At 41.7% G+C, this 26,968-nt stretch overlaps 1 protein-coding gene across 4 annotated transcripts; it reads left to right on the top strand.

Moving 5' to 3' along the window:
• The first annotated feature begins 780 nt into the window (after positions 1 to 780).
• Positions 781 to 26,942, top strand: epn2 (epsin 2). 4 transcript variants are annotated; one of them, XM_017703144.2, is made up of 9 exons: positions 781 to 1,302; positions 7,855 to 8,710; positions 17,809 to 17,921; positions 20,777 to 20,878; positions 21,227 to 21,341; positions 22,586 to 22,753; positions 23,054 to 23,140; positions 23,293 to 23,493; positions 23,679 to 26,942. In XM_017703144.2, the coding sequence occupies exons 2-9, from the start codon at positions 8,116 to 8,118 to the stop codon at positions 24,029 to 24,031; spliced, it is 1,734 nt and encodes a 577-aa protein (XP_017558633.1). In that variant the 5' UTR covers positions 781 to 1,302; positions 7,855 to 8,115; the 3' UTR covers positions 24,032 to 26,942. The 4 variants fall into 4 exon arrangements, with proteins under 4 accessions (XP_017558633.1, XP_017558636.1, XP_017558634.1 ...); XM_017703147.2 differs by having other exon boundaries at positions 21,236 to 21,341; XM_017703145.2 differs by lacking the exon at positions 781 to 1,302 and adding an exon at positions 1,594 to 1,726 and having other exon boundaries at positions 23,679 to 26,936.
• The last annotated feature ends 26 nt before the right edge of the window (positions 26,943 to 26,968 follow it).

Here is a 26,968-nt window from a genome sequence, read left to right on the forward strand (position 1 = left end):
GTTGGGTGGACTGTGGGTGGGTTAATGAGGCATATACTGAGCATCTTAAGAGTCATGGAGGCTGGTCTCCTAGTTTTTTTGTTTTATTCATACAAAAAGGAGAAACAGTACCAAGCTCCCTCATACAGTCACTACTGAAATGCTGCGAAATAAACGATGTTGCAGCACAACCAGCGTCATCCATCAAATGCGATCAACTTATGGTGAAAATATGGTGTATGATACTCAACAGTGAATATGAAGTTTTTCAATAAGCACAGTAAATGTCAAACGGCCAAATAACCTCCTGTACCGTCAAAGTTTTATGCTTGTAGACCACTGTTATTATTAGTATTAGGCACAAACCCTCGTTCGCATTGATCATGAAATTTTTGGTAGGGATTAAATCTACCATGCTGTTAAGTCATGACCTTTTTGCGTCATGATATTCACAGAAAAATACCTTAGGATGACATCACAAAAATAAAAATCAAGAAAAACAGTCCCTATAAAGACACGGAAATGTATTTGTTAAGTTACCAGTGTAACTATTCATAATTTATTTGGTCTCTTTAAAGATATTTAAAAATGAATATTCCCACTTCCCAGTTCTCCCCAAGCAGTGTCGCCCTAAGGCCTCCTGACGTCCAGAACCAGCCCCGCGGATCTGAACTCCTGGGCCCACCGTGGTCATGTAAAATGAAGGTGTCACAAAATTCACAGATTTTACCTTTTGCTTGACGCTAACCATCAGTTTAAAGACTTGGAGTAACACTGTTCAACAGGCAGACAGCAGTGCCCTGTAGGAGCTCTGCCTGGACCTGTGGGGTGGGAGGACATGCGCCATCAGCCCAGGCGGATCTGACTGCTGGGTGGATTTCAAGTTCCCTGAAGAACAGTGCGCAAGTTTCTGAAACTACGCTGACGGTCTATTAGGGTACAAATCTCAGCAGATAACTGAGACCCACAAAAAAGTTAACTACAAATCGTCTTGAGGAGCCTCGCCTGCTCGGTCACACCCTTCGCCGCGCTCACTCTCTCCGAGTCGATCTATCAGAGGGTCCGCCATGTTGGACAGTGTGGGTGTCACTCTCTTATACAGATCTCAGAGCTGCTGCTAGCGCAAACGGCGACGTGTAGCCCGCCCGCCTGCCCCCACACAAACACTAATACAGGCTCAACGAGCGACCTCACTTAATAAACGTGGGTATATCTCAGCCAGCCAGCCAGCCTTTTTCCTGAATAGGTTTACCCGGTACGCATGCCGGGCGTAATTCCAGGAGAAACACTGAGCCCTGAACCAACACCACGGCGGAAGGATTGGTAAGTTACTGTTTTGTCTTCCAGCTGGTTCGAGTGCTGCCCGCTCACTCCCAGTTTGGCGATATCTCCACAAAGCACCAAGTGGCCGTCGCAACCTGCGAGATAAATGAACAAATTAGCCACGTTGTGGCTTTCTGACACGCCTGACTGTGGTCTAGAAGCTGTTTATGTTGGTTTTACTCGACCAGTTGGTGATCTACCATAAAGAAGCGCATTCAAGCCGCCGAGGTCGGCGTTGGACAGCGATGCTAGCCAGTCGGTTGCTAGTACGAGAGCTGTACACATTGCTAACGTGTCGTTGCTCCAATAATTCTTTTTCACGCCCGCTAGTTAGACGTTCAAGAGGGGATTCATTACTCTTGGAGTCATCGCTGTCGTTAAGAACCGGCAGGGCAACAGCTGATATGAGCAGGCTAGCTGACGGGTGAGTGGAGTTCCCTTGTTCATGCTAAGCAATCCTGTGTTTTCGCAGCTGCGCGGAACTTTTCGAGCTTTTTCTACGGCTAGCTAGGAGGCTAAACGCGTGTTTACTTACCATTAACTTTGTGAAAGTTATTTAGCTCTGTTACTACATCTTGTAATGTAGGAGCTGAAAGTCGCTTCGTTGTTTGTGGTGCTATTTAAGGGTTGTTTTGTTTAACAGTTGCCGTTAGCCGCCGCATGTTGCTACAGGTAGATGTAGTTCGGTTAGTTGCCTTGGTAGCGAGCAGTGGAGCAAGCGCTTAGCTCCGTATGAAGTTAGCTAGCTATCGCTAGCATTGGGGTGTTAGCAAACTAGCTTAGCTGGCCGGCTGCATAATATACTGACCAGACATTTCCTTTGAGGAATCTAAAACATTGGCTAATCGAGTTATGGTGAAAATATATCACGGTTAACGTGATGCTGTTGTTCCAGGCGCCTTTGGTCCCTGACTGATTTGTCAGATTTGGATATATTCGAGCGCCCTGATGTTAGCCGGAAGCTAAGCAGAATTTAACGTTACATTTGAGATGTATTTATTTCGGCTTTGGTTTGGCTCAACCGGCTGCCAATACTGAGCAATAACGTAATTATATCATAGCTGGGTTGTTTCCTTTTTACTCGGTGTGTGTAAGTTTTGTGTAGGCGACTTTGGTTATGACATTTTGGGTAGTTTCCTTCTGTTGATTTAATGCTGGTGACCAGACCGACAAAGCCATAACCAGGGTTTTCTTATTTGTGTCTGGTAAGTTACACCGGGTTGTAAACCGTGAAGTAATGTAGTCAATCAGTGCATGACTTCTCCGTCCGTCCTTTTGGTCACTGAGTGGACACACCCGTATATGGAGAATATTTTCCTGTCGTGTGTTCGCGATACATGCCTGGTCGACCCGATCCCATCCCGCACTCGCGCACATTGTTTAACATGACATACGGGGTCTTGGGGAGGACAATAGGGCAAGCGTTACTCTTTATAAGGCAGGCAGATGTGTAGATGCAGAAGATAAGCCTCAGAAAGGTTTGTCAACTGTTCTGAAGTTGATTGACCAAAGAAAAAATGCCACTAGGCCGGGTATTTTTAGACCAGGTTCACCGGAAGTGTGCTTTGGAGAAGTTTGGGAACAGTTACAGAACCGGCTGGACCAACATTCAGTGGGACATGCATACCAGGTGCCTGTAATGCCTAGTTCAGTCTTTGTTTAGTTTCTGGGTTCCAGCTCACTCGCTTCTTATTATTCCACGTTTGCATCCTTCAGGTTTTGCAGGTAGTGGGGTGTGGTCCTCAGGTTTACCCTCAGATCTCCATTCCCATCTACCTACTGCTGCTTCATGCAGTTTGTCCCCACATGCCCTTCCTGCTCTTTTGTAATGGAGCTGTGAAGACTGGAGGCTTGTTGGCACTTGTCACAAATGTTTTTCTTTGTCAAGGTTGAACCATATCAGGGAGTTTTGTCCTCTGCACCTGTGCAGTGCCGTTGTAGTCACACTCTCTAGGGTGGGCGGTAGTTATTGGGATTTAGTCACTCAGGAGCAGTTATGGATCAGTAGGGATTCGGTTTTTGTTGGCTAGCCGCTGATTATTCTTAAACTCTGGGCAAGTTTAGTCAGGTATACAAACAATGATTGTGTTATCATTGGTTATTAAGGCTGTTGATGGTTATGTACCTGAATTTGATTACCCTTCCCATTTCCTGTCTTCCTCTCGGTGACCTCAGTCAAAAAATAGTCTTTCAAATGAATTGTTTTAACATTGATATGTCATATTTTAGGAGTTTTTGGCCGTCGTAAGTCGTTTTGATAATATTGTATGATTGTGTATGATTAGGATATATTACTGCTGTGTACATCTGTAATCCTGACTGTTCACTGGAAATAGGTTTCCTGAATAGGGATTGAGCCAAGTCATAGGCTGTATTTTCCTTCCAGTTAAGAATCTCTACTTAGGGTGCTGTGTAGTCCAGAACTAGGTTTGATCCTTGTCTGAAGAACCGAATGATGTGTAACTGCGCAGCAGCCATTGGCTTATGAGTTTTTTTTTTTTAAGTGCTGTCCACAGTGATGGGATGATATTTAGTAATGTTTAGTGCAGGGCACAGCACTGTTACTCTGTTACTAGTGTTTCTCATACATTGAGGTTGCTTCTTCCCAGCATCAGCGAGTGTTTATATCTGAATATATTTTGTCTGCGTCCCATTTGCACTTTTCACTAAAGTGCATTTACAGGTTTTAATACTTTCCTGCTTTAAAATCATGTCAACACATGCATTACTTTCGATACTGCTGGTTTTGTAAACATGGTTTTGTCAGCTTTTACTACCAGTATATTACTCACTTGAAAATATAGAAACCATTTAATTCAGACAACAAATTGTTTGCATTCAGCTGCAGTGCAGGCCAGACCCACCTTCGCCCCCAGGCGGTCAGGTAAAGACTATATACAGTTTATACATTGCAATCAGATCCAATGACGTGCAAGGCAACTGAAGAACATACAACCATAAAACCACTTTGAGACAGCTTTTGCTTTGTGATATGGTGAATTATCATGCTGGAAGTAGCCTTTTGAAGAGGGGTAAATTGTGGGCATTGCTTCAGCTTTCTGTTCTTGGCTGACAGAAGTGGAAACCGACGTGGTCTTTTGATGTTGTCAAACCTTAAGGCAGATAGGCTACATGTTGTGCATTCTGAAATGCTATTCTGCTCACCACAATTGTGTAGAGTGGTTATCTTAGTTACTGTAGCCTTTCTCTCAGCTCGAACCAGTCTGGCTGTTCTCCTTTGACCTCTCTCATCCGCAAATGTTTCCGTCTGCAGAATTGCTCACTCCTTTTTCTTTTTTTTGTTTGCGCCGTGCTGAGTAAACTCTAGAGACTGTTGTGGGTGAAAATCTCAGATCAGCAGAAAAACCAGCCTGTCTGGTGCCAACTATCATGCTGCAATCAAATTGACTGAGATCACATTTTTTCCCCATCATGGTGGTCGATGTGAACCTGACTTGAAGCATATGTGCATGATTTATGCACTGCACTGCTGCCACGCAATTTGTGAATCAGATAACTGCGTAAATGAGTAGAAGTAGAAATCTACATGTTCTACGAAATGTTTAGGAGTCTAATTGTGATTAGTGTGTGTGTGTATGTATGTATGTATGTATGTATGTATGTATATAATATATATCTCCATCCATCCATTTTCTAAGCCGCTTCTCCGTCAGGGTCGCGGGGGGGATGCTGGAGCCTATCCCAGCGGTCATCGGGCGGAAAGCAGGATACACCCTGGACAGGTCGCCAGTCCATCGCAGGGCAGACAGACACAGACAGTCACTCACACCTAGGGGCAATGTAACATGTCCAATTGGCATGACTGCATGTCTTTGGACTGTGGGAGGAAACCATAGGCAATGTGCGACTATTAAAAATATAGTATTAGTATAGTATAGACATTTTTTTAGGAACCCACACACCTTTGTGCATCGGTTTTAACTGTTCTGACAGGAAACAGTTATGTTAGTCAAGCTAAATGCTCACATGTAGCATATTAGAGTTCTAACCTATGTTGATACTGTCTGTTTCAGCTGTACATAGCAGTCTGAATGCTCTTCTTACTGCTTTAGGTTGTTAGCTAGCATGCTCTTCTCTGCAGTTATTTAGACGAATAAACAGCCTGCTGGCTAGCGAGCCGTCTGTCCTGAGCATAGAATATTTGAAAAAGTTTGGTAGCTGTAGCTCTACAGGAAGCAATTATTTCTGTAATACTGTAATTTCAGTTTTGACATTAAGATCACAATCAAACCTGAAACGATCAACACAGCAAAACAGCAGTGTGCTTATGCATGAGCTCTGTGCTTTCAAAAAGATCGGTTATGTTTCCTATTCCCCACATAAGCATTAAACAGTTTTAAACATCTCTACTGTGGAGAATTTGTTTGAAATGTCCATTTAGTGTGCACAGGAGGCCAAATGCAGAAGATGGTACCTGGTATAGTTTCATGTCACTATCATCTGTATTTTCTGTACAATATTTAATACGAAGCGTAGAAGTCTTCACACCAACTAATTTATAGCCACATTCATTGCTAACTAAGCAATGTTTTATCATCACCATGCTCTGTTTGGCAGATACATTGTTGCAGCCATAAAATACAGAAAACATTCCACATTGCCAGCAGAAAGGGTGGTCACCTGCTAAAATTTACTCCCTGCTTTGGGTGGATAGAGTATCAGCAAAGCACATACTCATTAACTGATATGAATATAAGAACTATGCTGTGGAGCACAGTATTTCATATGTTCATATCAGTTAATGTGTATGTGCTTTGCTGATACCGTTTGGTTGCTATTGTGATCACTGCAATCAACTGGTATGTCACTTAGAAATTGCAGGCACAGGATAACCTTACTTAAGCTAAAATTAGACACCATCTGACATAAATATCTATGTAGAACTTGCATCATACTTGTCATGTTAAGAAATGGGGAAAGTGGAAAAACAAATTAAGTGTTCTGTTAGAAGCACAGCCTGAGCCCACTTTAACTCTCTGAAAGAGATTTCTGCGATAGATAGCCGTTATGACCCAGCACGAATAATGAGAAACATCATGCAGGTCATTAAAATATCTCTTTTTTTTCTTTTTTAACTCTATCTTTTGATACATTTTTGTCTTTTTGATCTCTTTGGTCTGAGATTAGCTAATAAGAACCTGTTCTTCTTCTTCGTTTCTTTATCACTGGGCTACAATGTGGAGACTGCACAGACAGCGTTCTTCCTCACTTTGCCATTCACTGAATTCATTCTACCCAAGCTTGGCTTTCTTTCAACACCAATCACTGAGTTGCCTCGATATTGGCAGGGCTCAGACCTGATGTGTTCTTTAGTATGGAAGAGGCTGCTGCACTGCCTAGATCCTCAAACAGACCCTGCCTGTGTGCTGACTTCCTGGGCCCCCGGTCAGAGTGAGGGCTGCTGGAGCTTTGTTCCGGCACTGATACAGTTGCCCCTCTCTTCCTCTTGTGTGCTGGGCCTGAATAGGTGATTAAAGCAGCAGATGTTTCATTAGGGCCTGGCTGTATTCATGCGTATGCAGACTTGGGGAGGTGGAGGGGGGGTCGATGGGGAGGTTGCTCTGTATGGGCACTCGGCAGGGCTGCAGGAGTCACGTTTCAGTGACTTTTAATGAATTTATGGGGCATGCCAAGTGGTTTTGTTGGCTGTTACCCCATGTCTTCACCAGCTTATGGCTGTAGGCTTAACACATTATAGCACATCATTATCAGCTGGGCCTTGGTATGGAAAAGTAATGTGGTTGTGAAAAGATACAGTTTCCAGAAGTTGTTTGAATAGTTTTTCGCATTAAACTGTAGTATTCAAGTAATGGCCAGAGTATTAAATTCTGAAATCTGATATTAAACCTTTCAGCAAAGCACAGAAACAATTATGGTAAAAAAAAAAAAAAACAGTCTTGTTCCTTTAGGTTTAATGGTATGCTGTGGCAGTCAGTGATAATATTTGACAGTAACATCTGGTCAGTTCCACAGACTGTTGTGTCAGAAGAAGGCAACACAGGAGTTGCTTTTGGGAAATGAAGCATCCCTCCACATGCCGGTAGAGAGTTGTATTACCGTAACAGGAACCACGTCATGCGTTGAGCCACCCTGTGATTCTCTATGAAAGTAAAGCGTGCATGCTGGTAATGTTTCAGTACCTGGAGAGAAGCCTACTACACATTCTGTGTTTGGAAAGTGCACAGCTGTGACCTATTTCTCTTTATCTGACTGGGGGGGGGGATCACTATCAGCGAGGAGTTGCTGGTGCCGTCAGGAAATGCTCTCGCTAGACTTTGGTTGCATATGCAGCTTTGACACAAAGGGCAAGAGTTTTGCCCCGAGCTTAAAAGCATAACCCCATTCTGGTGTATGTTTATTTGTAGAAAGAAGACTTGACAAGAAGAGAATGTAAGAACAGACTTCTGATCAGTTCAGTTTTGTGGAGTATTTATTTAAATGGTCTGTAGTGTTGCTTAAACAAATGAACTTTTAAACATTTTCTTTTAGACTTCCTCAGTTTGATCTTAACTGCTTGGTTTTGTGTTCCAGGTAATGGAGGAATTCGCCATGCTGACTCCCTACTCCGAGTGGAAATGGTTTTAACAGGCACCGAGTAACGGAGGGAATTGTTAAAGCAGGGAACACGTATTTGGACTTGCTATACTCCTTTTGAAATCTGAACTTGGCTTTGAGAACTAAAGGAAGAGCCCTAACTTTTTTTTTTTGTAATTTTTTTTGTTTTTGTTTTTGAGAAATAAAAAGTGAAAACTTTTTTCAAGTAATTAACAAGGATATTAACAAGACCTCACAATGCCGAGCTCTACTATCAGGAGGCAGATGAAAAATGTTGTCAATAACTATTCAGAGGCAGAGAAAAAGGTCAGAGAAGCAACCTCCAATGACCCATGGGGCCCCTCTAGCTCGCTCATGTCAGAAATCTCCGACCTCACTTACAATGTGGTGGCCTTTTCTGAGATCATGAGCATGATCTGGAAAAGGCTGAACGACCACGGCAAGAACTGGCGGCACGTGTACAAGGCCTTGACGCTGCTGGACTACCTGATCAAGACCGGCTCGGAGCGTGTGGCCCTTCAGTGCAAAGAGAACATCTTTGCAATCCAGACTCTCAAAGATTTTCAGTACATTGATCGTGATGGTAAAGACCAGGGCATCAACGTGAGAGAGAAGTCCAAGCAGCTTGTGGTGCTGCTGAAAGATGATGACCGGCTGAAGGGTGAGCGCTCTCAGGCCCTGAAGACCAAGGAGCGCATGGCACAGGTGGCAACCAGCGTCGGTAGCAATCACCAGATCAACTTTGGCCGTGGCTCCAGCCAGCCTAACCTGTCCACCAGCTACTCTGAGGAGTATGGCAGGTCGGAGGGTTCGCCGGCATCATATCACGGATGTAAGTTTACTGACTGGAATGTTATGTAAGCACATTTACTGTCTTGTGTAGGATGGCGTTTTGAAATTTGGAGTTCTTAGGATTTTTTTTGTCATACAGGAAAAGGTGGTGACTGATTTGAAAGGATGTGTGATCAAATAATGTTGAAACACTGAAGTGGGTTACTACATGTCTTTTTAAGGGAAGAACAGTGTTAGGTTTTGAGCCATGTGCTAATTATTTTGGATATTAACAAGATGTCAGCACTAGATATGTAATGACAACCTATTTTTATACAAACCCAATTCCAAAACTGTGACAGTGTGTAATGCTAATCAAAACAGAAAGCAGTGATTGCATTGAAAATTAAACCAAAACACAGTATTTGATGTATTACCTTATATAAACTTCATTGTTTTTGTGTAAAAAAAAAAAAAAAAAAATCCACTCATTCCGAGTTTGATGCCTACAATGCTCTCCAGAAAAGTTGGAAGAGGAATGTTTTTACCACTGCGTTACTTCGCTTTTCCTTTTAACAGAATGTAATAATTGTTATGGGGCTGAAGACACCAACTGATAGAATTATGAAAGCAGAGTTTTTGCCCTTCTTAAGTTGTTGAAATAAGCATGGATGTCCTGAGGGGAAAAAGACTGGCCTAAAAGTCAGCATGTGTTGCTCCAAAATGTGTTCAGAGTCATGCTTTTACAGATGTGTGTTACCCACTAATGTGCCCCCCAAACTCTGTCAGACTCTGACTTTTGAACTTTACACTGTTAACAGTCTGGCTGATCCTTTTCTTCTTTGTCCCAGAAAACACACAACCATTATTTCCATAAATAATCTGAGTGGTCCACTATTAACATTTCCATTGTGTATTGATGAATGTGATGAACTTAAACTCAGAGACATCTGCAGCATTTCTTATTGTTGCCTAGGGGTGGGAATCTTTAGGCACCTCATGAGTCGATTAGATGATTATTCTTAGGGCTGCGATGCGATTATAAAACGTTTATCGTATTTATAAGCAGCGCAGTTGATTTTGTGGTACGTTGAATCTGCAACGAGAGATGGCATCTCTCCAAAAAGTTGCGAAGATGAAGTCGTTTCTCTTTCGAATTTTCCTGTTCCACCTTAAATAGTGCAGCAGTTGCATTTGACACCTCGGTCAGAATTTAAGGTGGAACGGGAAAATTCGAACGAGAAGCTGGCAATTGAGAAACGTCTTCAGCCTCGTAAATGAGTTGAATGTTGAGAGACATTTTACAAGAAACTTCTAGTTTTGAGGAAAGGTTTTCTGTCTGAGATGGAAGGAATTAAGTTATAGCTGAGCTAAAGCTTCAAGCAGAGCAAAGTAAATCTACACTCTTGTTTATATTTTTTAGCTTATACTGGGACATTAACACATATTTAATGTGCAGTATGTTTCAGTGTCTCCCCAAGGTGGTTTGACTTTGTTGAAAGGACAAAATGTCTCTTCTTAACATTTGGGATGTGACTCCTGACCTAACCTGGCTTTTTATGCAGAGGCTGCTTGTCGAATTTCTAGCTCATCCATGTGTGTTTCTGTTATGTGCCGCCACATACCGTCCGCCTTTTATGTTCCATCAATATTACATTATAAATTAAAAGCGAATTTGACATTTATGAATCTATTCCGAATTGTTCACGTCCACATCGCGATGCTTCTAAGAATTGAGTTTTTCCTGCACTCATATTGTTGACCAATGACTCCCACTATGCGTAATTACTTTATCTTGCATTTGTGGATTCAACGACGGACCAAGTTTGTTGGCAGTGTTTTTTTTTTGTTTTTTTTTCCCAAAGTATTCCCCAGCCCATGCAGTGATATTGGTCACAGAATCATGTCCATTATGCATGGAGTTGTCCCCTGAATTTTTCCAGGATATTATGCAGTGTAGAGAATGAAATACCTAAAATTCTCACAATCCTTGACTAAGAAGTTTTGGAATTTTGCTGATGCATTTTTGCCAAAGTGTTGAGCCTCAACTCATCTTTGCTCTTAAAGATCTAGGCCTTTGCTGAGTGCTCTTTTCATATCCAAGCACGATTGCTTAAGCTATTTAAAATGTTATGTTTTTTAATTAATTTATTATTTTTTTAATACTTCAGTGTTCTTAGACAACTTTTGTAGAATGTATTGCAGGCATCAAAATGACATACAAAAAAGTGTATAAGGTAGAACATCACATTGTATCTTTGTTGCATTTCTGTTAAGGTACAGGTCAAAGTAAATTTATGACACTGCTTTCTGTTTTTATTTGCATTTTACCGAGTGTCCTATCGTTTTTGTAACTTGATCTGTGCAAGTTGCCTCATCTGTCTTTAAGACTGAGTACTGAAAAGTCAAAACCTGTGGTACTGATTCTGTGACTCATTCAATACGTAAGTAATCAGTCTTACCAGCATCCACGAGCCAGAAAGCATGTTTGTTCCAAAATCTAGACTACTGTAATCGACTGTTTAAATCAACATGAACAGTATCAGCACTTTATTAGTTTGCAGTCAGTAAATTTACCCATGTCCAGCAACCTGAACGTTAAGTCAAAATATTGCTGTTGGTATTAGTAGCGAAACGTTAGAAACCGTTCTCAGCCCTGTCTATTGTGTTCTGTCCAGGCAGTGTGTAAGCAGTGTGTAAGATCTTAAAGGAATAGTTTGACAAATAGTATGTCAAAAAAGTATGTCAAATTTACAAGCATTTTCAATTAACTAACAGTCTGAAATTGACATTGTTGGTTTCACGCTGGAACTACACAACTGGAGTAGCTAACAAAAAATAGGGGCTTATACCAAATACGATAAAGGTTGGAAAAGGAATGCTTTTATTGTCTCTTGCCTTTCAATAAAAAGAGACAGTCAGCTTGCTGTTGAAGTTGCAATCGAGAAGAGTTTTCCCTTATTGAGGAGATATTCATGTCTGTTGGCAAGAACAAGCTGAATAATTGTTAAAGCTGAAAACTATTTATGTAAATTACTTAGATTTCAGATATGGTTTTAAAACATTAACTGAACATTAGCTTTCAGTTTGGCTTCTATAAGTCTCTCCCTATTCAAAGAGGTAGTTCTTGTGTGACTGGAAATAACTGCCTGAAGGGTGTTGATAAAATAACTGCAGAGTGGTCAGATTTTCCTATGAGTACTTTGCTTATACTCCACTAATTAGTATCATGTTAAGTGTGTGCATCATACCCCGTCAGGTTGTTAGGTCATCACAGTAATGCGTTGCCTGTGTGGTTTCTGACATGCTGTGCCATACTTCTGTATAATTTTAAAGGAAAAGGTATGCCACATAGTTAAAAATAAGTGTCCATCATGAAGCTGTTAAGTGGCAACCACAAAGCCAGCATCAAGTTGTGGTATTTCATCCACTCTATGTCATGTTATTTGTAATAAAATGACTGATGTGTGTAAGACCACTAAGAGTTTCGTTGATGTAGGTGGTAAATGTCAGTGGTTGTAGCTACTTTGGGATGTTGAGCACAGCAGCTCTAGCCCTGGATTAGTGTGCTCTCCACTGGTAGCTCCCTCTTCAAGGAGCCCATGCTTGGAGCTCTGGCTGCATGCAGTAATCCTTTAAGCTGCCGACTAGGAAATGGCCTGTCTCTTCGGCTATGTCTTCTTGCTTGATGCTGGTGGGTGTCTCGCTCTTCTTCTTTTGCGATTGACATTTTATTTGTTTTAACAACATAAGAACAACCACACATATAAAACAGGAAAAAATAGACTGTATACAACTCAAAAAGAGGACTTGGACATCAACTAATAAAGAGGGAAATTTAAATACAGATTAATAAAATAGAAAAGTGTTGTAATAGGACCAAATGAACAAATGCATGGTGTGTATATGCCTATATGTACATGGGAACCATGAGTTTGTCTTTTAAAGGACATTCATGTAGTGAAGAAATCTTTCCCCCTTTTTTTAATTTTTATTTTTAACCAATTTTCTGCCCAATTTAGTTGTTTCCAATTCCCCCCGCTAGTTAGGACTTCCCCCAATCACGCAATACTACCAACGCTAGGAGGGTGGAGGCCAGCACAGGGTTCCTGCGAGACCTGTGAAACCAGCCACCACATCTTTTCGAACTGCCGCTCACGCATTTTTATAGGACAGCCGAACGTGCTTGGAGGAAAGCGGCAACCGCCAGCTCTGTTACGTCAGCAAACAGATGCCTGTGCTGACTAGCATCATGTTGAGTGATGGGGGAAGAAGGAGGGGGGCATCCTACCCCCCAGGGAGAGCAAGGCCAATTGTGCTCTCTAAGACTCCTGGCTACAGATGGCTGTAGCATCACCAGGGATCGAACGATCTCCTGATTATAGGGCCGACGCTTACACCACTCAGGAGCAATCTTTCCCATTTTAAGTAATACCATTCCAACATGTGCAACAGATAGAAGGAGACCTGTTCATATGCCGCCACCTCAGCAAGCAGATCATGCCAGTCTGAAATTGCTGGTGCGTGAGCTGGTTTGCATTGCTGGACAAGCAGTCTCCTGCCCATCCTAATAGTGAATATAGATAGAATTGTGTCTTTCAGTGTGGGCAGGTGATGTCTTGCTGTTCTGAGCCACTGCTTCGCTTTTCCCTCCGCTTTGCCTCGTGCTGGTTACAGGAAGCCAGAATTCCTGAACTCCCTGAGGTCTGCTGCTCTTCTCTGAGTGTCTGTACTAAGTGGAGGAAGTAGGATCCAGCTCTCTCCTCCCCCTCCCACACATGACTGAAGAATTTTATAATCTACCCCAGGGAAGACAGCCTCACAAGAGTTTACTCAAACTCCAGTATAGGGCCAGATGATGTAACTTGAATGTTGCTAGGAGTGTTTATATTCAGCGCTGTTGGAGCATGTAAGTGGATTTTAACTCGGAGAAACTGGAGATCTCTTTAAACTATGAGTGTAGTGCTCATACGTTGCTGGTGCTGTCTGTTGCTGGACACTAGGTCAGTTTTTGACAAGTTCTTGGGATTTTGAGGGGGGAGGTGCCTGGGGTTGTTGGTGATTCACTTGGTGTGATTTTCATAAAAGGGGGGGGAGGGCCTTAAACGGAAGTGCAAGCAGCTGAGTCATTAACAAAAGGGTGAAAAGTTGGGCTGTTAACAGCGGAATGTTTTACATTCCTTTAGAGGCTTCCTGGTATTGTCATCATACAGATTGTTAATTGGCTTTTTGTTGAGTGAAATTCACAATTAAAGTTGTTTTTGATTAGGAATGTTTAGCACACAAGCATTATCTGGAAAAACAGGCAGCCAGCTGTCGTTACTTTTCATAGCATTCCTATTCATTTTATAGTGTTTCCGTTGGTTCCAGCTGTTCTTAAGAAATTAAAAAATGTATGGTTATGTTATGTAATAGAAGGGATTACAAAACAGGATAAGATGTATTTATGACTTCATGATGTGGTGTGACGAGTGCGTGAAATGGGGTTGGTGTAATCATAGTTCACTGACCGTATAAGGTGGTCCTGTGTGGAATGTTGACAAATATACCCAATGTTCTGGGATCATGACGAGTGCATCTATCTAAATAAAGCAAGATAGATTGAACTGTGGGCAGTTATTTTGTCCTTCAGCTGTCCTTCTTTGGTTTTCATCAGTCATCACAAGCTGCATTTTGGTGACAGTATGAATACAAAGTGGCCAAACTCGTAAACGTGGTCACAAGCCACAGTGTTTAGTTTGACATTTGTCTAATTTGATTTACTCTGTAATGGAACAGCTGATGTCAATGTCTAGAGTGACATTTCCAGCTTACAGTCAAGACATTTGAAGATGTCAAAACTTGTGGTTTTCTTTATGTACAGTTTCCACATTATCTTTAGTCTTAATTTAGAGCACATTTCAATATGAATCGTTCTGCCCCCGTAATAGTCTTACTGATTCATATCAGAGCTCATACACATACATCAGTATCTCTCTTGGCATGCTTTTCTTCTATCTGGGCTGGAAACCCCCCCTCACAGTCTGCACTGTTCAAATGAAAATGGTTGTGCCTTGGTAGGTGCATAAACGCGAAGGAAACTATTAAAAGTCATACTGATGAGGAAATGTCAGGTTACTTGTTTTTCTCTGCTTTTTCTTTTCTTTTTCTATTCTTGTAGTAGCTGGTAAGGCTGGAGCGCTGGCTCAGTAGCTGGAGCTTTCATAGTTTGGCCTGTGTTTTAAATAGACAAGCTTTCATCCAGTGAGGCTGATGCAGTTTTACTTCTCCCCGGCTATTCTCATTCAGCTGTTTGTCATTTCCAGCCAGTGGCACCATCTTGATCCCATATGGAGCTTTGAAATAACCTTGGTGAGATGAAAGCAGTCTGTGTTTTGTATTCACTAGCACCAGTTCAAAGCTCTGTTTTTGCATTTGAGTTTTATTACTTTATCTCCTCCAGTTGAATGCTAATTAAATCCAATTCTGAAAAGTCTATGATGTAATAGGCTCTATGAGCTATCCGTAATGTGCGTTTGTGATGGTAATAACTGCTTGATTCCTCTTCATTATGTCTGTCGTGCCGGCACATCCATGGAGTCATGGGAATGAATTAGAAGTTGACCTTGCTGTTCAGGTCAGAAGAATGGAACTTAATTCATCTTTGCCTCCTTGGCTGCATGTGGAAGCACATGTCGGCCCAGCTGATTTCGCTCAGCTTCTGTGAGGGTCATATTTCCACTCTGGACCAGTGAGGGCAGGGTAGCGAGATACTAGTGGTGTAATATGCACACGCCTGTCTTCTTCCCCCACTGCCCTCACCCATGCCCCTGCTGCCATGCAAATGGGCTCGTTGATAGTACTTTCCCATCAGCCCTGGGTCCCTGTGGATTTAAAACCATGAAACCGTGCCCTGCTGTCTCAGCACTGGGTGTTTCGACCTTTTTCTCTTTGGCTGAATCTCATGTGCCTCCCCACTCCCTACATAGTGCAGTAGGTGAACCATAAAATAATAGCTCATAAACTGAAACAGTGCCTAATGTATCTAAAGCCCAGTCAAGCTTGCATTTGCAAGCGAAACTTTGGGAGCATTACATTCATTTCCGTGTAATGATGTTCTGTGTAATGCTTTTCCGTCCCAGACTTCTTGGGTAAATTAATTTCATGTGTAATTTTAAAGGTTAACAAAGGTTCGCAAATTTGAATCCTCTAGTGCTGCTGCTTTGCTTATATTGATCTCAGAGAGGGCAGTCCTTCATAAAGCTGTACCAAACGGGAGGAAATGCTGTTAACCTTTTAACATTTCTTTCCCACTGGTTAGAAATAAACTCAAGAAAGAGAGACTGAGAGAGTCTTAGTCATTCAGCTTGCTAATTTCTGTATTGGCTCCTGAGCTAGTCACCTTATCGCCACCAAGCATGCCAGTTAATTACACCTACCTACATAAAAAAAAATGTTTTTTTTTTTTTTTGCTCCAGACCAGTTCAGACCATGCTATGGCAAGTGTCTAGTTATCTGATGTGAGATTCGCTGTTGTGTTTATTGTAGGCGAGTTAGTCAGCTTGTTGACTGCGATGTTGACTTTTTGGCTAACCACAGATGCACATAAGTCACCTCACATCGTTTTTTTTTTTTTTTTTTTGGCTTGCTAATGATTAGTGTGCCGCTCTATGCTCAGAGTTTGTAATTAGGTTCACTTTTGTGTTGTTGCTGTTTGTGGGCAGCAAGATATCTGACCAACGTAGAATTTTTTTATTTTTTTTGTCTTCAATCTTCTGGACCCGCCTCGTCTAGTGAGACTGGCTTAATAAAGAGTTATTTTGGATACAGTTTTCTACTTTTAAGTATAGAAATTTCAGAACTCTCATAGTGCACTACATAGGGAGTAGGAGGATATTTGAGATTCAGTCTCACTCACTCTCTCACTCACTCTCTCACTCACTCTCTCACTCTCACTCATTGTTGGGGAAGAAGTGGATCAGGAGTGCTGATGGTCAGAGCTTTTATGGATTGGTGACTCTGTCTATCGATCAGTGCCACTTTGCTCTCAGACGGCTCAGAATAATGAGCAAGCTTTAAAAGGTTGGTCTTTACCACAAATATTTTCTTCTGACCTGTGGTGGCCTGAAACGGCTCTATAAATAATCTGAATCATTCTGCTTTAGTCAGGGGCAAAGTCATTTACATCAGATCGCAGATCTGCTACCGTACATTCGCAAGACCTAGTTCTGTCATTTTTCATATGCCTTTCCTCAGTGATCTAACCTCAAGATTTCATAGCAAACCAGAAGAGACAAATCTGCAGCAAAGACTTTTCAGTTGTTATGTCTGTGCTCTGAGCTGACATGGCTCTGCTGCTCATGCTTTGAGGCTTCTGTTTATTTCAAGGCCAAGCACATGGCCAACCTTAATCCAATAAGTGCACAGGGAAGTGGTCGCTACTAGTTTAACCACAAACCTATAATAAGTGCTCGCTGCATGGCCTGACTGATCCAGCATGCGGCAGACGGATGTTCTCCTCCACGTTGGCCCGTGCGTGGATCCACAACTGGCCCTCGCCTCGGCTTAGGCTGATCCAGACGGACTAATGAACGGCCCTCGTCCCAACTGACTTCATCCCTGTGTTCCAGTATGCAGAGGATTAGACTGCCTTGGCAAACCCTTTATTTATTTTGTCTTTCCATCTCATGGTTGTATTTAGTTTTCACTCACCCTGATGTAGAGCTTTGGTTATTTGTTTTTAAGTTGTGGAGTCAGGAGTCTTATTTTGGCTGAGGGAGTCTATGGTCATTCTGTCCTTCAGCTGTCCTTCTATTTGTTTTTTTTTTTGTTCTTTAATCTGTATTTAAAAAAAAAAAAAAAGAAGAAAAGCTGATGGAGGACATGTGTTTACTGATAACAGGTAATTTCATGTCATTGTATGTCCACCAAACATTCCAGGCACCCAGGCTTTTGTATGTGACCTTTGAATTCCTCCTTCTGGAGTGTTTCATATGTAAGCAGTGAGCAATAACGAAAAAACTTGTTACACCCTTTCCACTTGATTCATGTCATACCTGCTTGTGGTGCGTAACTGTTTCATCACAGGTGATGTGGCCTATAGAGAGATGGTGCTGGTATGCTGCTGATTATGTTAATCAACATTTGCATGTGTTTTTTTCTTTTTGGTTTTTCTCCCAGCCACGTCTCCCAATGCGTCATCAGAGCTGGAGCAGGCCCGGCCGCAGACGAGCGGAGAGGAGGAGTTACAGCTGCAGTTGGCGCTGGCTATGAGCAGGGAGGCGGCAGAGCAGGTGTGCTATATGTGAACTCCTCTAGGAGAAGGGCTGCTCAAATTTCAGCCCAGTAGTCTAATAGCTGTCACATTAATCAGTACACAATAACTGAACTGTAGCAATAATGTGTCCAGTTATACTATAAATTCTTTGTAGCTACAAAAGGCTGCCATGTATTCAGCATGATTCAGGCAACCAAGATAATTAATCTTGTGGCACAAAATGAAAAATGTATTGCCAGTATTATAGAAACATGTTTATAGTACATGCATTGTATTTGCAGGATGCTTTAGTACAAAAAGCAGTTACTTGTTGCTTTTTGCTCCGAGGACCTTTTTGTTCACTCGGTCATACTCCAGCAACACACATTCTTCATTCCACATTTTTTTCATACTAATAATCATTACTTGATTTGCTTCTACATTGTCATTACCTCTTTCTTTTCTATCGCCAAAAGTAGCAAAGCCATATTTTAGTAACACACTTATTGTGGAAGGATGTAAAGAAATGCTTGGAGCTTTACAAGCAAGTTTTCACTTGTTAGTTGGCAAATTCTGACAAAATCAAATCTGATACAGTAAGTTCTGTGTCCCAACAAACAGACTCTGGCTTTCGTGTGGGAATGTGAAAAGTAGTTGGTTTGTTATCAGTGCTATATTTCTGTAAATATACTCAAATTTGACTGGTGGTGGTTTATTAAAATGGAGAGAAATGCAAAGGCCAAAGCTCCCAGGGGCACTGGGTAGTAGGCAGTGTTGACCCCTGGGCACAGGTTAGATTTAGAGTGAATGTTAGGTTTAGGGCAGGGGAAACATTAAGTTGATTGTTATTATTATATATTTAGTTGAAAGTACGGTAAAGAAAAGGTGAACATCTACAATGGACCATCAAAATAAAATGTTAACAAAAGTCGCCAATAGCTTCAGATAGCAGTTATGTTTGGGTCCATCCATCTGTAGGAGCGTTCAGAGATACAGTGAGAAGGAGGCTAATTTGCCTATAAATTTATGTGGACACTGCATACATTATGGTGTCCACGTCTGCTGCAGTGGGCGTATTGCACAGATCAGGGAAAGAATTAATGTTGAGGTTGGAGTGGGCAAGTCTGCGCGGCCACCTTTTCTGTTGCTGCAGCTCAGGCATTCCCCCTGGGGTGCATGTAGCTTCGTGAATAAAAAGGCTAGTTCACATTTAATGCTTTGCACTTTGTTGGCAGTTCATTACTACTTATTTGGTAATTCTGTGCTTTGGGCGATTCTGCAGGTTTGTTTCCGCCTGTGTGCAGATCTTGCTGGTTGTATTAGCCACCCATTCTGAAAGTGCTTTGAAATAAGTGGCCTAAAAGCACAAATCAAACTGCTGTACTGAAATATGGATTGCGCTCTATGAGTTGGTATTTAAAAACTGTGGTTGTGTTTGAAAGAAAATAAGAAATGTGACCTCCCCCCTCCGCGTGCCCTCTCTCTCCCCTGATTACAGATTACACAGATCTGCTGAGCTGACTTTTCTTCCGGTGGAACCCAGCCAGCATGGGGATATTGTTCAGTTTAGGGTACAAATTAGTGTGGAAGCAATGCAACCGCATGTCTCGCTGGGATTTGAAACTGTGATTGCACTTGTTATAAAAGTGTTAAAGCAGAGGCAGTCGAGGGGATGTGGAAGTGAACTGTTCCTTATAGCCCTGAAGGCACTTGAAGGCTCGTCTGTGGTTAGCAGTGTGTAGGAAGTGTGTCTGTGCTTGGACATCTGGGATGAATTTCCATATGAAAATAAGAGGCAGGCCTGCTGGTGGCAGGAGGTGTGCTGTAGGAGGTTCCTGTGAGTGAGCGGGGTTATGCTCCTGTGGGACCTCAGAGCATTGTGCTGTGCTTAAGAGCACACAGCCTCCGCTCTGCATCGTCCCCTCAGCAACAGACACCACACTCATCTCTTTATAGCTGCTAACTTGAAGCCCTTGGAATTATTTTGAGTCCTTGATGTATGGTTTGTCTCGTCTGGTCTGTGTTGGAGATGGGCATAATACGAGTGTATGGATATCTGAACCCTCTTAATATTTGTGTAGTTTGGAATTGGAAAATTAAATAAAAAATGTACCACCTTGAATTTTTTAAAAAGGTTTATTTGAGCATGGGATTTAAAAACACAGAGAAGGACATGCGAATGTGATTTAAATAGCAATGTTTGACAAGCCACTCTGTGTATTACTTAGGAATCCTCTTAATGAGCTCTGAAATAAGGCACTAGGAATGTGGAGTCAGGCTTTTTGTCCATCTTCCTCATACCACACAGGTTTGCACCAGACTATCGCATGGGCAGCTAGTGCCTTATATGTGGCAATAATTGCCCATGCTCAGTTAGGAATAGCACCATGTTGCTCAGGCCTGGAGCTTCCTAGAAGCTGTCCTAGACATCATTTTTCCAAATGCTAAGTGATTTACTGCGACCAAGTTAAGTTGAAGACTAGATTACTGCCTGTGCTGTATTGCTCCCCACTGAGAGACTTGGCTACTTAGCAAGATCTTCCTTCCTTGGTTTCCTCATACTCCAGTTCAAGAGGGGGAGGGGGAGTTGGCGGGGTGTGCTTCATTTGTTGTCACCTTTTAAGTGGTCGGGAGTTTCATCATGCTATTGATTTGTATGTGAGCATCAAGCGTTATTCAAGCCAAAGTGATGTCTGTCATATATTATTCAGGAGTGACTAGACATATGTTACGCTTGTTTTATTTATGTGTGTATTCAGTGATCCAGCAGTTCAAATTATGCACAACCATTTAATGTGGAAACAGTCTAGTTCATTTTAAAATGGGGGAAAAAAGCAGAACTAGAACATATGTTGTATAGTATGATGTAATTGATCGTGTGTGTGGGTTTAGGAGGAGAGGATGCGCCGTGGGGATGACCTGCGGCTCCAGATGGCCCTGGAAGAGAGCCGCAAAGACTCCAGCGTGGCAAAAGTGGCCAAAAAGAAGAAAGAGGTAGGCGCCATCTTTCTGGGTGCACTGAGATAATGAGTAGTCAATAAAACGGTCACTCTTGTACACAGCTAATGCATTTCCTCTCATTATCTAAGTGCTCTGATGTATCCAGATTTCCTCTGTATTTCAGACAGTGTACCCTTAGTTCAAAAACAAATGCCTTTGTTTATTCAATTAAATAAGTGTTTTTTTTTCTCCCTTTGTTTTGTCTTTTTGCGGACTTGCTCAATGTCCTGTGAGTATTTATACTAAAGCTGTAGTGTGTAGCAGTTGTCTTATGTGGAGATGCTTTTTCAGTAGTAGAGCACAGCTGCAGGTTCTAACTGTGTCTGTATATGTGTCTCTCAGCCTCCTCAGTCATCTTTGATGGATCTGATGGACGCAGTCCCTGAAAGCCCTGCTGACCCCTGGGGGGCCGGAGCAGCAGCTCCAGCTCCAGCCTCAGACCCCTGGCAGAGCTATGGTAACTTGAGTTTATACACGTATGCACACAGACGACATTTGTCTAGTTCTAATATTAGCACCTCTCTCAGCTTGTGTTTACTCCTTGTTAACTCAGCATTTTGGGACTGGAGCGGTTACTTCTTGTAGGCGTTGCTTTGGCCTGTTTTTGTTCTTGTGTTGAAGCAGATGGTTCCCCCCAGGCTCACTGAGCCCTCCTCTTTCTTTCTCTCGGTCTCTCTTTCACTTTGTCTTGTTCTTGCTGTTTGTCTCTCACTCTTTTTTTTTTTTTTTTTTTTTTTTTTTTTTTTTTTTTTTTTTTTTTGCTCTCTCTGGTGTAGTGGCTGAAAAATGCAGCCGGGCTGGTAGTAGAGCATTCCAGTTGGTGCTAAACAAAGAGGCTCAGTATGCAGATTTTCAGGTGGAGTGCCCACCTTGCCCATGAACAGCTCTTCTGCTCTCTGCTAGCAATAAGCGTATGCGCTGAATAAATCCCCAAAGTCTCTGGAATGGAACAAAAACAGATTCAAGCTGGGGGTGGGCAATGTGTCATTACAATAAACAATTACATCACAATAACCTTATCTGTGCACATCGTGGATATTGTCATTACCTAAAGAACACAGATCAGCTGCATATTTCAGTACAGTGTCACTTTTTTTTCCAAATTGTCCCCACCTGATTTAGGCTTTGCCAGCGTCATGACTGAAGTATATATTCCAAAGATATGCCATCATAAAAGCCTTTAGTTGCAGTGCTGATTCATAGTGACAGCCTGTTACATATTTTCTTTTGTCCCTCCCTTTAAGTGTTGAGAAAAATACCACAGTATATGATTACACAGTTGGAACATGTCGGGCAGGTGTTTGTCCCTTGGTCCCTTCTTAAACCCCCCCCCCCCCCCCCCTCCATTGATAAATGGGCAGTTATTTTCTTTAAATTATAATATTAATTCCATAACTTATTCAGTATTTTATTTGTTTACTTTGTATTTGTTATTGTAGAATTATTAATCCTTTTAGAGAATTTCGTTGTAATAATGATTTAGTTTCCAGTTTCATTTTTTAAAACCGTGTACCAACTCCCATTATGATTCATCTTAACCTTTTAGACCTAAGGTTCAGTACATTCTCTGTAGTCATGTTATTGAGGAGAAAATTGCATCAGAATGTCTGGGTGGGAGTCAGAAAGTGGTTGAGCAAGGGGTCATTGGTTACAAGAGCAAGCCAATTCGTGTTGTATTTGAGAGTTTATTTCTGTGTCCAGGTGCTGCCCCTAAGCCAGCTGCTCCTGTGGATCCCTGGGGCCTGCCCAGTGCGGCCACTTCACTCACTCCCATGAAAAGCAGTGACCCCTGGGGGTCAACCCCTGCTGCTGCAGCGGCTGATCCTTGGGGCTCAGGGCCCACCACACGCCCCAAAGTTTCTGGCCCAGGTAAGCCTTCAGTCAGTTGGTGCAGCTGAATTGAAAAATGCAAACAAACATGTTTTTCTGACTTTAAATGGTCATGTTGAGTAAGTTTTTAAAACATTTTTTCCAAGTAAAATGTTAAACAAACATAGAACTAGGGTTCTGTTGTCTGTATCAATCTAACAACCCCAATATTGAGTATTGTAAAGGATGTCATGTATGGTGATTTTATTTTTACCATAATGCCTAGCCCACCAGTCATTCAGTTGAGCTATGCAGTGTGGTGAACTGTTGTTCCATACAGACTTCTGATTTTACCCACAGATTCTTTTGATCTGTTCTCCACATCAAATGGTACCTCTAAAGAAGACCTCTCTGATTTTGACAGTCTTCGCTCTTCAGTGATGACAGGTATATCTCCCATCCATTGTGTAGTTTCCCATGTGTAATTTCTCTTAAAAAATATATTAAATACAGAGCTAATTCCAGGGAATAGTTAGATACTAGCAGTGTTTTTGCATGGTATGATGCACTGTAAAAATTATTTGTATGTGTGGTCGTAGGAGATGGCAGAGGCAGCTCAGCATTGCCCTTACAAACCAGCAAGTCCGCTAGCCCCAGCCTGTTCGACTTGCAGCCAAGTGCCCCAACCAGAAAAACCCCAGAGTCATTCCTGGGTCCCAATGCTGCCCTGGTAAACCTGGACTCTCTGGTCACCAAGCCTCCCCAGCCAGCTCCCATCTCTAATCCCTTCCTTGCAGGAGGTATATTCTGCTTCCAGCATCCATGCTTACAGGCAGTAGATGTGTTTTTGTTATCGTGTGTTTTTATTACTAACAGTGTTTGTAATACTCTGTACCTTCAAAGTGGCTCTTTGTTTCCTTTCATTAAATTTTAGTAAAATTCACTAATTGCTTTTTTTCTTCTGTTTCTAAAACTTTTCTTGTAGCACCAGCTCCTGCCCCTGCAGCTCAGGTCAACCCCTTCCAGGTGAACCAGCCCCAGCCACCCACTCTCAACCAGATGAGAGTGAGCCCTATGATGGGCATGACTGGTCAGGGCATTGGCAACATGACCTCAAGGAGCAATGACCCCCTGCCCTTGTCATCTCTGGCCCCTACTGGCACTGTCGGTGTGATGCCAACCAGTGGCATGGCCCCACTTGCCCCCATGGGCCAGATGATGCCAAGCATGGGTATGCCGGGCTCCATGTCCGTGCCCCAGCCTCTGATGAGTGGAGGGCTGCAACCTACAGGCACTGCAGCCCAGGCTGGAGGCACCACTAATCCCTTCCTATTGTGAGGAACAATATAGGCTGTCATTGCCTGTCCCTACACACCCGACTCCGATCCCCCTCCCAGTGGTATAGACAACATAGTCTGTTGTGTCCCTCTGACCGATGTGCTATTTTGAGACTTTCTGGAGTAGCAGTTGTGTTTACAGTTTTTACATTGGCAGGAGATGCTCTCTTCGGCCTGTTGGAGGTAGGTACCATAGAGTGATTGGTATTTTATTTTTCTAAATTTCCTCAAATGGACCGTCAATGATTGATTACTGTATCTCTAGGTGTGACTTTCTCACCTGTTTTAGTCTGCAGTTGCTTTCCAGAAGACAGCCTCGCATTCAGAGGGGTCCCGATTTGTAACTTCTTTTGATTGCTTGATTTTCTTATCGGGGGCTTAAAACTTTAGGGATTCTGCTTTCTCTTAATTTTTTTCTAATTTTTAGTCTTTTAAAGCTGTAAATCGCTAAAGCTAACCCTTTTTAATCAAAGCAGCCTATATGTTCTACACAGTGCATATACACTATGTGTATTTACAGTACGCATAAGTAGACACAGTTTAGAGGACACTATCAGTTTACATGGTAATCATTTTGATGTCCTAAGCAGGGATTTTGCACACGCTCTGATTTCTTCTTTTGACTGTTGGCTCACCATTAGTCCTTAGCTTGACAAACGATGATCATTGGTTTGTAAAAGACATAACATATGTACCAGGCATAAAAAATGATGTGCATGGCACACGATTTGGTAAATGCTAAGGACTTGTAGGAACTGTCCAAAACAGCAGCACGCCTCAAAGGTTCCAGATCTGATGCATTGAAAGATGAGCTTCATACTGAAGTGGAGAAGGTTTTTTTTTGTTTTTTGTTGTTTTTTTTGTTTTTTGTTTTTTTTAAATGCATGATAGGGAATTGGTTACCATATAATGTGGCTCTACTTTTATACAAAGGCCTCTGTTTTGTTACTCCTTAAAATCCTTAGAGATTGTTAATTGGTCATATGTGTTGTTTCAGTTCAGTAGTTTCAGTATTGTTGTAAAGCTCACTCTTTGTACACCTTCTTATCGCATCCTTATGGTGACTGTTTGACACAGCTAATCAAAGCTAATGATTAGAATTCAACTGCCTAGCTTTTTTTTGTTATTCATTGAGTATCAAACAATCTGAAACATTTGTTTCAGTAGTCTTGTTTATTTATATGTGTGTAAAATGTATTAGCTGTCATCGAAGGAACAAAGGGAACTGGGAAGAAGAGTTAAAACTATTTTCATCAGGTTCAAATGCATCTTACTGTTATATCTACTATAACTAATCACTGTTACCTTAAGCGATCAGTTCATATACATTTAAATAGCTAAACATGTATCACTGCTTGCCATTACAGCTAAATGGCAATGATGCTTCTGATGTGTATGAAAAGCATTGATGTGCTAATAGTGTTAGAATGAGGTGGGACATATAAACATTTGATGCATACGATTGATTTAGTTGGTGGGGGGATTTCTTGAGTAGGCTGATGTCTTTTGTTATTTTATTTCCATTCTGGCCTCTGTTAGAGTGTTTCCTTCTTTGAGCTGTGGTCTTAAAGTATATCGGACATTGATTTCTATAAAAGCATCACTGTGTAGTAACAGGACATTCTTGCAGCAGAAGGGGATTTACAGTGTAATCTACCCAAAAGATCAGAATCTTAGCCTTCTAATCCCTTAGTCCATATCACACAGGTTTTATGTCCAGGTTTGCGATATACACATTATTTAACAGATGTTATACACTAGTCTGGATTTGACTCTGAATATTATGTAGATATTTTTTAATGAGGTAAAACTCCTTATACTTTTTGATGATAATATACTTTGACATCACAGATAATTTACTGGGTAATAAATGGAGAAATTTATAATTTTTTGCATATTATGTTTGGCTGGGTTGAGTTTTCACCCATGACCGTGTATTTCCACCCTGCAAGCACAAGAATGCCGTTTTTTTCTGCCCAAATGTAGTTACCAAAGTCGCAGTGCTCGTGAACTATATAAGAGGTGCTGTTGTAGTTTTATAACTCAAATAGTAGAAATACCTTTTTATTTTGGGCCCACATCTTTGTGCTCATGGTTTGGTTTGTCTCTGATACCACTGCCAATACAAATGTGCTCTTTTGTGCTTTCCTTTTCAATTACGACCTCTCCTGGAAATGCTGTGGTAATACTGCCTCAGTGCAGTTGAGTAGCAGAGCCTGGGTGTTCGTCACAAATCCGCAAGCATACTCAGGCATTTGGGGGGAAGACAGCTTTAAAATGTACAAAATGAGTTTATGATGGACATGATGATGGAAGCAGGCATCGATCCTGCAGTGTCAGGCTCCTCTGCTGACAAGCATCACATAAAATTACACAATTGGTTATCAAAAAAAAAACTTCTTGAAACTGTTATGCAAACTAGTTTTGCCATGTTTTTGCTTTTACTGATATACAACATCTAGCTCAGTTTGTCCCGTCTCATTTTGCTGTTACTGTTTGTGTATCACTTGTTTTCCGTTACTTGTACTCATTAAGCATTTATTGTGGAGGACTAACCTTGCAAACATGCATAAACACCTTTTTTGTTTCCATGTTATTGTGTCTATGTATTTACCAAACTGTCTCATATAACTGGGAGCAGGCTGCTTTTTTATGGATATGTGCTCGACGTGTTGGCATTATAACTGTATAATATAATTTATCATTTGTTCTATTGTAACATATTGTTCTGTACCTTATTTCTGTGTAATGGTTTTCTAGGAAAGTCACATGAACAATGTGATGTTTTAATGACATCTAAATCAGCAGCAAGTGATAAAGGACCTGTAGCTGCAATGGTAAAAATAAACTGTATCACTGACATTTGATTTAAGTCTGTTAATGCTATTAATAAACGCAGCAAGTGACATGTGTATGACAGCAGATTCTTATATTTGGT

Source organism: Pygocentrus nattereri, chromosome 27, assembly GCF_015220715.1.
Source record: "Pygocentrus nattereri isolate fPygNat1 chromosome 27, fPygNat1.pri, whole genome shotgun sequence".
Classification (NCBI taxonomy): Eukaryota; Metazoa; Chordata; class Actinopteri; order Characiformes; family Serrasalmidae; genus Pygocentrus; species Pygocentrus nattereri.